At 36.7% G+C, this 13,722-nt stretch overlaps 1 protein-coding gene across 10 annotated transcripts in view; it reads left to right on the top strand.

Annotated features, from left to right (window-relative positions):
* Nucleotides 1-13,722, top strand: part of LOC104367672 (activating transcription factor 7 interacting protein) — a 115,019-nt gene that overhangs the window by 82,081 nt on the left and 19,216 nt on the right. For 6 of the 10 annotated variants that reach the window (XM_042793047.1, XM_042793046.1, XM_042793048.1 and 3 more), the window contains one exon: nucleotides 560-2,934. The exons of 3 other annotated variants lie outside the window; for them this stretch is intronic. In XM_042793047.1, the coding sequence (XP_042648981.1) occupies nucleotides 560-2,005 (1,446 nt within the window). In that variant the 3' untranslated portion in view covers nucleotides 2,006-2,934. Of the gene's footprint in view, nucleotides 1-559; nucleotides 2,935-13,722 lie in introns of those variants that run through there. One more of the 10 variants, XM_042793050.1, reaches the window with a different exon arrangement.

Raw genomic sequence — 13,722 nt, 5'->3', positions numbered from 1 at the left:
AGATACCTGTGGATTATAGCTATTAAAACATTCGTCAGTACTTGATATGTAGGAAATTCAGTACCAGAATGGATGACAGATGTACAGTTTTAAGATTTAATTTTCAGTATAAGATGCATATGTTGGAATTTTTCTTCTTCGGTAGAGCCTGAAACCCGGAAAAGATTTGGAAAAACATATTGTGTGTGATAGTGGTACTTAGCAATGGAAGGTGAGCAAGGAGGAGGGAAATAAGACACATGATGCTTTCCGGTTTTCAGTCTTCTGTTATAGTGTATGTTTCTAGGTTTGCTTTCAGTCAAATCAGTTAAAGCATGTGTAATGCCATGGTTAATAACAGAGGACCTCTGTTGCATTTTAATTGGCTAGTGAGGTATGGAATTGACATGCCATATCATTTGAAAAATCCAGTTAATGCCACCTGCTTTTTGTTATGTAAAATCCAAAATATTATGTATTACTCCGCACTTCACAGCTCTCAGATCAAAAAGTAGTTCGCTGTGTGCCGTATACCTGTGGCATATTTGATGGTACAACTTTGATCAATTGTTTCGAAAAGCAGTTGAAACAGGAAGAGACTTCATCAGAAAATAAAGAAGCAGTAGAAGCAGCACAGACGAATTTTAACTTCCCCGAGGATGTCCTCTTTGGCTTGGAGGAAGAGGAAGAGGATGCTAAGAGCATTAAAAACACCCACAAGCAGACTGGCTGGGCAGCTAACCTATTAAAACAATGGCTGGCCAAAAATGGCAAGGATCCTAGCTTTGAATTGGTCCCAGTAAATGAACTCAATGATATCTTAAGAGAGTTTTATTACACAATAAGGAATCATGATGGAAATACCTACAGTGTGGCAAGCTACAAGTCAATGCGTGCTGGCTTAAACCGGCATCTCAAAATGCCACCTTATAATCGTCAGATTTGCTTAATGAAGGACAAAGAGTTTGCTAGTGCAAACATGGTATTTGTGAGCGTGCTGAAGATGCTGCGCATGCAGGGAAAGGATGAGACTCACCACCATCCTCCTATAGCTGCTGAGGACTTGCGTAAGATTAAACAATCCGGTGTGCTGGGATTGCACAGTCCACTGGCACTCGTCAACAAAGTGTGGTTTGATTTGCAGTTGCATTTTGCCAAACGGGGGAGGGAAATTTTAAGAGATCTGGCTCCAGATGCTTTTGTTGTTGAGAAGGACAAGAACGGGCGTCGATATGCTATGTTTAGGTATCCTGGCAAAGGGAAAAATGGAGAAGATCCTCATAAAATGGGTAAAATGTATGATATGCCAGGGGACCCAAACTGTCCTGTTTTTTCCTTGGAGCTTTATCTGTCTAAGTTGCCTCCGGAGCCCCCTGCCTTTTACCTGCATCCTTTAAAGCTAACGTCAGAGCAAATGCAAGAACAGCCTATCTGGTACAAAAGAGAACCGATGGGTGTGAACTACTTAGGTACCATGATGCCCAGGATAAGTGTGGCAGCCAGGCTGTCTCAGCGATACACGAATCATTCTCTCCGAACTACCACCATCCAGCTACTCTGTGAAGCAGGACTGGGGCCTAGAGAAATAATGGCAGTGACAGGCCATCGCTCCGAGTCTGCTATTAGACACTACTGGGGAGCTGCAGAAGTTCGCTACAGGGCTTGGTCAGATATAATGGAGAATAACACCCCCAGTTACCTATATAGCAAGATCCCAAATGAAGTGATAAAAGAATCACTCTCTGGTGCCTCCACCTCTTCTATAAACCATGTTGTTCTAGAACAAAGCAAAATTTTATTCCCCAAGAAATCTGTGGTGCCACCTGGCACTAATTCTGTGACTTTAGTCCCTGAGGGACACCCTTCTCTGAATTCCAAAAGCCCTGTCCTGTTGAATCACAGTTCTCCCAAGGTGTTTCTCCCCAAGAACATGGCCGGTGGGATCATAACTGCCAGTCCCCTTCAAGGCTGTTGTAATAAACCTGTCTTTATAAAGCGTGTGATAAAACAAGAACCAATGACTTGATGCTTCTGTAATGGAACTGATTTCAGATGAATTGCTAAAACGGAAAAATTATCAGATTTGTTTTTTCACTTGGTCTACTAAGGAAATTTCTTACGGTCTAGTTCAGCAAGAAGTATCCTGTTCGCACTCCTGAAGTGAGCTATGGAACAGAAACTTTAACAGAGCAGGGCTTGGAGTTTGTATGACTTTCTGTGGCAGCTGGGACTCTTTAAGTGGCTGAGCAGAGCTATTTTAAAAAAGCAAAAGGGAGATACTGATTTCCACTTAGCTGAAGAGCTATGCTTTCTTCACTAAGTGTATGGCTTTTATATTTTGTGAAGAGTGTATTTATTATACCATTTTGTGCCTGCTGGCACTAATGTAGCATCTTACAAATCAAATACTTGATTACTGAAGAGCATGGAGAAAGTAGAAGCTGATTGAAATAGACACAGATAAACTACAAATATATACATATGCATGAAAACACCTGGAATTGCTTGACCACTGTCACCCTCTCTGTTCAAATTGTTATCGGACCTACAGAGGATTGTGCCTCTTTTTTTTAAACGTTCTTCTAAATTTATTTTCTCTGTGAGCGACAGATTTGTATTGCAGGTCTTTCCTTTCCCTATTTAATATTTCTGGCTAAGTTTTCAGTTATTCTGCTCCAAAGGCACTATTTGATACAAATTATATTAAAATTGGCATCTCTGCAGTTGTGCATGATAAATGGGTAAAATGTTCTCAAAAGAGTTGAGAGCAGGTTTGTTGCTTAAGTGGCAAGTAATTAGAGTTGAAGTGTTGCCTCTGTATGTGCTTACCTTATGAGAGGTTTTTTGTATTTCCTCTCACCTACCCCTTCCATTACATTTCACATTGTCTTTGCAGTATAGAATCACAGAATGATAGAATGGTTTGGGTTGGAAGGGTCCTTAAAGACCATCTAGTTCCAACCCCCCTGCCATGGGCAGGGACACCTTCCGCCAGACCAGATTGCTCAAAGTCCCATCCAGCCTGGCCTTGAACCCTTCCAGGGAGGAGGGGGCAGCCACAACCTTTCCAGGCAACCTGTGCCAGTGTCTCACCACCCTCACAGTAAAGAACAACTTCTATAGTTAGTGTAATGTTTGTCAGTAAGTTCACAAGTAGTACATCTTGTTCTTCTCCACCAAACCCTATCCAAATATTATTTTTGATTTTGACTTCTTTAGATTAGTTCACTAATCTACAGTAAACTGATCCTATCATTACATTTTCTGTAGGACATTTTTACAGGCTAGAAGTTCTCAGGATAGTGGATGTGAATTTTGTCAGAGAAAATAAATTGTAATTTAAAAGGCTCTTTAATGAAAAAAAAAAATTAGGAGGCTAGCCATAGTTCATTTTTAATGAATCATATATGAGAACCTAACTCATGGTTTGTCTCTGCTATTCTATTTTCATCAGAGATTCTGACAAATTGAGAGATCTTCTTGTAAATAAAAGTGGAAAACTGGTCATCAAATCACAAATTAGGGTAGGTCCACTTTGAGAGAAGAAACAGTGTAGCATTTACAACTATTTTCCATTATATTAAATGAATGACATGAGAATGGTTTCATCCTTTTGAAATGCTTGTTCATGTGTGTGTACACACACATCCACACAGACACAATTTATCACGCTAAGGACCTCACTGGAAGTGTTGATGTTACTTAGCAGTGGACAAAATAGAGAAAAATCCCAGCTGAAATAACAAATTGATCATGATAAAATCTTAATTCTGTGGAGAATTTCCTTGCTGGGAAAGGCTTTCAAATATCAGATGAGATTTATCACTTTGTTATAGTCTGAACAGAGGACTTGATGCCTGAACTTTGGAGTTTTTATTTTGGCTGATAATGTTTACCTTTGTGGCTTTGGGTAGGTTATTCATATTAACTGCATCAATTTTCCAAAGTGTAAGACCAGCACCAAGCCTTCCAGTTTCTGATGGATCACATTAAAGATTAAAAGGTTTTGAAAGTGTTATATTCATCTTATGTATTGTGTTTACAGTCACTTTTATTTGCTGTTACAATGTTTGAGCTAGTTGATCCAATATAATTGTTAATATAGAAATTACTTCTGTGCAATCCTACACTTCCTTAGTTGCAGCATTAACTTACAGCATCGGTGACTAGAGGAAGGAAATAATGAACCCAGGATTATAATTTTCTCAAGCATAGAGTAAATCAAATGGAAATGGTAAAGTAATCTTTTATAATTGCTAGAAAGAAGAAAAATTTAAAAAATGAAGGGCAAGCAGTTCTCAAAATGTAGGATAACCTTGCAGTAACTTACTCTAGGATATTTTAGAGTAACATAGCTTTCCAAATTTTAAAGATTCATAGAATTTAGCTAGACTGGCAAACTTAATTTCTTGGTTGAAGATATTTACTCTAAACTTTCACCGAGATGAGTATGTACTATTTTTTTCCCAAAAAAAAATATTTCTGTCTTTGTCTCAGGTAGTTGCTTTTTCCAGCATACTGCAGAAACAAGAAAAGTATGTTGCCAGGAGATAATTCTTTCTTGTTCCCTCTTGCTGCATACTGTGGTGATACTGACCACATGCCCTGCTCTGGTCCTATCTGCATCTAGGTAACTTACTGTAACAGCATATTGCTGTTTGTTTCATTCCTTAACACAAATCTAGTTGGTGATTTAAATTGCAAAAGGGACTCTCTTGGCCAATCTGGGCATGTCTCTGATTCTTTTTAATTACCATTTGGCTTTTAACAACTTCCATTCTGTTGACTCATAATTGGGTGGTTTTGGCTTCTCATTTGTTAAATTCTAATTCTGCTGGCACCAACTATACAATGTCCTCTTACTACCTTCAGTTTGAACCTGATACTTCAAAGCAACTGACTGCAGTATTACTCGCTTTTTATTTTTGTATGGGAATTTTTTTTTTTTTTTAAATGAGAAGAAGCATTCCTGGTTTGGGCTTGGGAGTATTATAACTTCACAAGATCTGGGGTCGATGTTCATTAAGTTTTCCGCTAATACTTTAATTAATTCTAATTATTAGAACATATTTCTAACCTTCCAGAACTGAAAAATCTTTCTCCTGTTACCCCTCCCACCCAGAATTTTAAATTAATCTTTCCTCCATGTATTCCTGTTCTAGAGAAGCTGAAGTAGACAAACAAAATGGTTGTTTTGCTGCTTTTGTAAAGTCAGCTTTGGCTATTTATACAGTAATAAGGGGAGCAGAGGGTCCTTTCCTTTTCCTTTTTTTTTGGGTTTGTTTTTTTTTTGTTGTTGTTGTTTGTTTAAACTGTGAGATACAATTTCAAGTCAGTCCTGTTCATCACAGTGTGGGTTATACTGTGTGAACACCATGAATTCTATCAAAATGGACATAAAATGGAATCCTCAGTGGCAGTATCAGCAGAGAACCTCAACCAGCAGGATAAATTGGTTTCAGTTTTGGTTTGGTTTTTTTTTTTTCCCTTTCCATTATAGATGAAGCATGTTGGTGAACCAGCTGGTTAAGTACAGTTTGTTTGTCTAAACTTAAATTTAGACCTTGGCGGTAAACCTCATACAAAATTGTTAATAATTTAGAAGTCACTTTAAAAATCTGAATATAACAAATATACTTTGAAACAAATTTATCATCTGTTACTCTTTAATTTTCTAATTAGATCTTTCCAAGAAATAAGAATATTTCATTTCAAAAAACAGCACTTAGCCTTAATTAAATCAACTAAAACTAATTTTTAAAATAATGGCTGCCATGTCACATTAAATTCCATTTCCGTTAATAGCAGTGACTCTGAAAACAATGGGAAACGACTGGAAGCTTGAGTAGTACACCCATATATTTAGTATTGCATCTCATTTTCATAATGAAGCTTTGGTACTGGTGCTGTGAATCTAGAACTTGTGTTTTCTGTGCTTTTTCCTGCTAAGTTTGGAAATCTCTGCTGTTACTTCGAGGAGTAACCTAATACTTAGTTTTGGAAGTTGGCACAGTATCTTACAGTATGTTAAATATTTTATTCTTTTATTGCTATTTAAATAATTAATCCCTACTGTAAGGTACTATGATCTACAGTGTGGGAGAGATAGAAAATAAATGTTCTTCACTATATGCACCTTCCCTGTGCCCCCCGAAGAGCTCCATTGTGCACAAGGTCAAATCCTGAAGGCATTGGAAGGGTGCTTTGAAATTGAACGTTTTCTTGGCTTTGTTGTGGTTTTAGCCTGGTATGTCTCTTTGGTTATTCTGAATTATACAGCTTCTCAATAGTTGCATACTGTTAAAGTCAGTATAGTCAAAGTTTTCAGTAAGCAGCTTGGACATATGATTTTACTGTATGACTACTTCTCCTTTTTCAGCCTTCCTCTGTTTCTTGCTCCAAAAGGAATGGCCACAGGGATGTGAAAGGGGGCACCTTACTATGTGTTAGTCTCTCAACTTCAACTTTTTCCTGTGTACACAGAAATTTAAGGGTTGTTACTCAGTCCCAGTCATTTTACTAATGGCCGTTCCAGTGCCTCAGGTCCTAGAATTACATTTCTGAAGACATGACAAATACTTTTAATGTATTGAGGTAAATATTGTTACAGAGGAAAAGGCATTTTTAATTCTATAACAAATCTTTAGATTGGTTTTTAAATATTTTATTATGAATCCCAATTATAGATACAGGATTTATATATATTATATATAAATATAGCTATGGTATACTGAGAGAATCTATGAAAGCAGCTTTTATTACATTGTGACATAAAATAACAGTGAACAAATTTGAATGGGGTTGGATGTGTTAAAAATGGCTGGCATAAAGTCAATCTGTTCAAGAACGATTATGTTATATTTATTAAAACACCAGGTCAGGTGAATAGTCTTTTCTTTCCTGTTCCAGGTGCACCTTAGCCTCTTATGGAGTAGGTCTTTTTTTTCAGACTACGTTTCATCTGTGCATTTCACCATTTCAGCTAATATTAGTTCTTTAAAAAAAAAAAAAACACCAGTGTGCTATCCATTTCCCATTGTTTCTGACACGCCTTGATTTGTTTGGTTGAACAACCATTTAATTTAAGCTATTTTGCTGACTGCTGGAAATTCATCTGGTAAAATGTTAATAAAGTACATTAATAACTCCTATTCCTTTATTTTGCAATGTGTAACAAACTCTGTGAATATCTGTTGGGAAACAATGTGAACAAAGTGGATATGTCAGCTTACAATTTATAAGCAGCTATTAATTCTATATTGTCGAAGCGTTATTGATTAATATGTTCCCTTGCATTTCATGGTTTTGTCACTGAAAATAAACATGCATAATTACATATGTAAAATGGGCTACTTGATTTTTGTCTCTGACCCTGGGGTTATGTTTGTGCTGTTTAAAATGCAACTAGCTCTCATCTGTGAGGTGGAACCTTTACCTAAGACTAATTAGAAATCTAAATTATGGAGATGTTAACAGGAGGACAGTTTAAAAAATTACTTTTAAAAATCATCTGAAAAATTCCCAATAGGACGTCACATAGCTGAATTGTGTGGTTGTTGTAAGGAACAAAATTGAAGTGAATCCATTCTTCCTATGACTTAAAGTGAATTGTCTTTCCCTGAGACCACCCCCAGTTACTGAGAACAGCTTTCAATAAGTAAATATTTGTGGGTTTTAGGCTCCAGTGTGTCATTTGGGGCCCAAAAAATTAGAGGAATATTAAAACAATCTAACTAATGGTGTCATGACACCAGACATGAATAATAGCTTTTAAAAGCTGCATTAAACTAATCTGAAAAGCACTATAAATATATTTACTGATTAATAAGATGATCTTCCATCATCCAAGGTGGCCATCCCACGTAGTACTGTTGGGAAATTGTCAGTGGGCTTTGGGGAAACAAGGTAGATGTTTCACCTTAAAAGAGTAAGAACCAGTAAAGGGGCATGTGTGTGTGCGCGTGCATGCATGTATGTGTTTATTATATACCCTTTTAACTGTTTGATCGAGGGAAAACAAAATCGCAGCAGTAGAAAAATACTTTAAGCATGGTGTCAGGTGTTCTTTCGTGGCTTTTAGTTGTAAATCTGATTGCTTGTGCCTAAAACCAGAATTTCTCGCAACCAATCTCGCAGCCTTCTTCATCTGTGAGTCTTACTAATCAGGGTAGCAGAGCCAATGTCTATTCTTTGCACCAAAGAAATGAGAGGGTATATAATACATAAGGGTTACTAAAACTGGCTATTCATTTTTTCCATGCTTGCCTTGTTCTTGTTCTGTAAGAAGTGTTGCACAGTACCAAATAAGGGTAAGGGGAACACAGCAGTCTTGTAAATGCAAAATGTAAAATATCTGTTAATAGTATTTGAACATTACACAAGTATGCTACCACACACTATCAAAACATGTATTACAGTCCTGTGAAATTCTTGTGTGTGCGAACTATGATCTCAGTAAACTGCTAACTTTATTGCATTAACATTTTCAGTTTTATCTTGGTAAGAGATGACAGATACCTTTGGTACTTGGTCAAATAAATTTTCATGACAGCTTTGCAAGGCTAGAATAATTACTTCAGTTTTGTAGGACTTACTGAATTGGAAAAAATAAGAATTGATATGTCTGACATTGAGGCAGTTAGTGACTGAAATATGATCAAAAGTGTATTAAAATATTTTCACAACTTCTTAGACTGTGCTTGAAATCTGTAGTTTTGTATATGGATGACTAAAAATGTAATATGGGCCTTACAATTATGCATACAAAGACAATATCACCATCCATCCCACACACACCCCATTCCCAGAACATATTTTTAATGTTCCCCATATTTAAGATTGATTTTGCTATTATATAACGCCTTGGTGCGTCATGTAGGATTGTGGTGGTGTGATGCTTCATGATTGTCTGGTTTACAACCCCCAGAATTTTTTCTGGTTTGTTACTGTAGAAGCTGTTTATAATAAAATTGTCCACACTGTGTCAGTGTGCCACACATAATCTTCAGAATTTTTATCTTTACTATCCTGGAATTAATTTTTATTTTGCACTGTATTTTTTGTTGCATTTTTTTTTCCTTAATTTTTCACTTTTACATACCAAAATGTTCCTTTATGAAAAGCAGGTGGCATTACAATGAATAGCATTGTTCTCTCTATGTGATGAACTGAACCGTGGCGTTATATAATACCAAAGTCTTTGTTTAATCATATATATCATATATGAATAGAGAATTGCATATTCAGAACTTTCTTCAAAGTATCAACATCTACCTTTTGGTTTTTCATGTGGTACAATACATGTGTATGTTGGCGTGTGTGTGCTGTTATACAAAATGATGCAACAGGTAACATTTGCTGTTCAATTTCAGTTTTAGAGATTTCTTTCCCAGTTTTTTTCAGTAGTTTGCCATTGACTTATATATGCTGTGATGTTGTAACTACTTCTTTCTGTGTTAAATTTCACAACTGTGGTTATGGTGGGAGATCCGTCCTTTTCTCAACACCATGTCTACCATATGTGCTTTGACTTTCAATTCAGTCTCCTTCTTTGTATTTGTTTTCCTCATGGAATCAGGATAGCTTTTTTTCTTTCTCCCCTCCCCCCACCTTTTTTTTTTCTTTCTCTTTCTTTTTAAAATTATAAATGATGAATCAACCGAATTTGCAGCAGTGCTAATCTGAGTTGCTGGATGGCAAAGCTAAGATGATACTCTTTCTCCCATTCCAGTGTATCTTACAACAGTGTGAAATGGTCTTAGCATGTGGAAAAGCATAAAAAATTAGTAGCCTGTCTTAATGTCCCTACTTTGCAGAGGCAGATGAGGAAACTGCTTCAGAATCACTTCAACACCAGAGACAGCCCTTCATTTTATTGCAAGGATGACTCCTTTCTGATTTCTCTTTATTAATTTATTATTGACCAGTGTGTAGCTTAATTACTAGATATTGCAGTCAGTGACATATGGGACATAATGACAGTATTCCAAAAGAAGGAAGAAAGTTGTTATTTGTAAAGCCTTTACATTGGTTTAATTGCAAATCTAAATTACGACTTCAGATTCAGGTGATCCTGTTCACTGTATTTATGTATTTTTAACAAGTTCCAGGATTTTTATTACCACTAAGAACTCTTTATTATACTTTTTAAAATTTCTATAATACCCGTATGTCACTGGCTCTAAGAAGTCACTGTATTCTTTTCTTCCTCAAAGAAAACTGTATTATTACTGCTTTTTCCTAGCACTTCTCCCCACTCTTTGTCAGTACATCTATTTCTCAGTGCCTTCTTTCATTGTTAAAAAGACTTCAGTGGTTGGGATTGGAAGAAAGCAGATGTTATGTTGTCATATGCAGCAGAAAATGCAGGAAATTATGAGTGTAGGTCATTTTTACAAATTCTTTGTAGAAAATGCTGAATTGAACTGTAATTACTGTAATATGGATAGAAATTTTATGTAGGAAATGAAAACAAAGTCTGTTTCTAGTAGTTTTCATGGTTAAAAAAAAAAAAGTTACTCAGAAGAGCCAATACAGTAGATCACTTCTCAGCAAGTTTTGCAGCTAGTAGACACTTAGAAATACCAATTTCTAGTATTGAGAAAAATGCACAAAGCTGAATAGTTACATACTTTTCATTAATCTGTTTTCCATATGCACTATAAAGATATTTACCCTTAACATATAAAGTGGTGTTTAGAAGAGGTTATGACTTAGAGGTTATTTACTCTTTTGGTTTTGCCCCTCTTCTGGGGTCTTTCAGCTGCTGCTTTCACAAGTTGTGTTTGGCATTGAAATACTTTTCCTTCATATTTGCCAAGTTAGATGCTTGCCTGGGGCATTTGGCATGCAAGGAGAGCCTAGGGATAGTTGTATGTTGGTAAATGCAGTAGGTGTAAACATGACTTTGCAAACTGAAGAAGCTGGGGCAGAGGGCTTGCAATTTGGCAAGATTTTCTTTAAAGAACATGCTTTTCAAAGCAGATCAGGATTGTAAATGTGAAGTGCCTTCTCCTTTGATGGCTTTTTCAAGAAGAATGCACAATGTGGAATAAGAATAGCAGACTAGAATTACAGTACCCTCTCACCATCCTTCCATATTTATGGTGGTGCATGCTTGGTTTGTAATTCTCTTTTCCCCTGCTGCTTCTTTTCCTTCTCCTGCTTCCTTTTTCCATCTTTGTTTCTGCTCTTAATCACACCTCGCAGTCCTCTTCCTCCACTTCACCTAGTGTTTTGCCTTTCAGCTCCAAGTTATGTACATCATCTTGTGCTGGATGTACATTAGACTTCCGTGTGAAATGTTAAGTTACAGGACACATCATTTTTATGCAAAACATCTTAATTGCAAATGGAAGTTCACTGACTAGATGAAGAACAAAGATGTGGCTGTATGAAAATTAGGAAGTTAGGAAAAGATGAAGTCTTGTATTTTTCTCGCTTTCTAACTAGATTTTTTTTTCACATTTATCTTTAAAACTGCCATTTCAGAGTAGCATTTGTTAGGTTTAATTTTTAATTCTATTTTTAATTTTATTTTTTTCATTGCATTGTTTTGTGTTAAGATTGTTACACTGATGGCTGCTATGTGAAAGCAGAGAAAGATTTAAACTAGGGCAGCTCATATACACTTGTGGTTAATTGGATGATTCAGTTCATTGATGTTGCATCTTCCAGGTTGTACAAAGTCACCTCATCAGCTATGGTTAAAGCAGGTCCAAAATGGTAGTGTGAATAATGACAGCATTTTGGAAGATTTGTACTTACTTGGAGTTTAAAGGCATACACATTAGGATAAGTGAGCTGTTAAGGAGGGAAAAGGGAGTTTGGCAGTTTACATTTCTTTCAAATCTCAATGTAAACTTTTTTTGTTTGATTATTAGAAACTACCTCTATGCTGTTGTAAGCAATCAGATTTAAGTGCCATTTCTGGTCTGTTTGGAGACTGGTGCTCCGGTTCTGGCAAATGATTAAATGGTGGGTGGGGGGGTTGTGGTTTTGTTTGCTGTGGGTTTTTTGTAACTTTGATCTTTAAATAGATAGAAATGACTTTATATCACTGTGGCTATTTTGTTTCTGTTCCACCTTCTTTGATATTCTAAGGCAACTGAATCTTCTGTTACTCAGACTTGCTAGGCAATATGTGAACTAAAGCACCAGTTTTGGGTTCTCATTAAATGGTTTTCATTATTTCACTAGTGTGACTGTGCTGATGAAAAGATGTTATGATTGCATCATCTTGCTCTTCTGCAGAGATCAGCTGAAGCAGGTTCAGGTTCTTGGCTTCCTCTGGAGAAAGCTAAAAACTGATACTGGACCAGAACGCCTTGACTATGTTTTCCTGCATTACCAGTTTCTGCCCAAATGTTTCCTGAAATCTAATATTAGGATCTGAAAGACTTGTTCTCTTATTTCAGTTTTTGAAGTAATTGTGAATGTTGTTCATACATGGCTGAAAGTCCAATGTCAGTCTTCCCTTTGCCTCCATCAGGGCTGAAAGCCTTCTTAGGCTGGTTGCTAATTTTGCTTAGAGCAGCATGTCTGAATCTCCTCTTCTGACGTATGAGATTACAGTTTTCTCCTCAGAATCCTATTCCCTTCTTTTTACAGAAGCATTAGCAGTTTTGTCTCTCTAGCCTTTCCTCAAACATAACTGTGTTGTAAACTGGAGTTTTCACAATCCTTGTAGCAACAAAAATTTCCATGAGAGAATTTCTGAGTAAAATAATCATGATACTCAAAGGGGTGTTTTTATTTTCTTGATGGGTTAGGCACAGGATTTTCTGAAAATGATTTATTACTTGCTTTTAGCAAAGATTATTCCAGATGGTTTTAAGTTTCCTTAAAATTTTCCTGTACCCCTAAATTTAATTCAAGGAAGATGTGTGGTCAGTGAACTAGGGGAATCTGGTTGGGAAGGCCGGGCAGTTAGGACTTCAAGGTGTACTGTGCGTGGAGTGCACCATCTTCTTAGAGCAGCTGGAGTGTGTGCCGTGGAACCAGGACTGGGGGATGTAGCACAGAGCACCACTGAAAACACTGCCTTGCAGATCTACAACTTCTCTTGTGAGTTGTGGAAAGAACCTAGCTACTTACGAATAGTTCCTGTTGAGAAGATTGCTACCAGGGTGGTTTAGTAAAAAACCTTGAATAGTGTGGCTACCTACACAAAGGTGATTCCTCCTGAGATGTGCATGTGTGAGACCTTTACGGCTGACTGGATTTATCATTTAATAGTTGCCTGTTTAACTAATTCAAGATTTTGGCCTTCCAGACACGCCAAAGTAGAAAATGCATGCGGTGACACTTGCTTACTTGGAAGTTCAAAGAACTTCCTCAACTGGCACAGTTAAGCAGGGCTTCAAAACAGTTAGCAGTTAGCTTTCATACAGAGTATTTTTCTAAGGATTTATGCTTTCTTGCAGAGGAAGAATTGAAATTACTTCAGACTAATGTATTTTGTAGTGGGGAGAAATTAATAGCTTAGTCTTAGTTTTTTCTTTCTCTAGTTCCTTATAAATCTCCCCCTACATTTTTGAATCTGTTTTCTCCTGGCAGAGTGTGCCATAGTTCAAAATAGGCATCATTGACTGGGAAGATTATCAAGTTGGAATGAAATTCCTCTTGACTTCATGCTAATCAAATAACCATTGATTATTTGAATCTGCCTTTTATGTTAATCTTAACATGGGTAAATCAGTTTATCATGTGAAGAAAACTGAAGCTGGAAAGTCTTTGAAATAG

The sequence above is a fragment of the Tyto alba genome, unplaced genomic scaffold (assembly GCF_018691265.1).
Source record: "Tyto alba isolate M040663 unplaced genomic scaffold, T.alba_DEE_v4.0 Super-Scaffold_2, whole genome shotgun sequence".
NCBI classification, from domain to species: domain Eukaryota; kingdom Metazoa; phylum Chordata; class Aves; order Strigiformes; family Tytonidae; genus Tyto; species Tyto alba.
The sequence above is the reverse complement of the archived record's forward strand: the minus strand, read 5'-3'. Positions and strand labels throughout refer to the sequence as shown.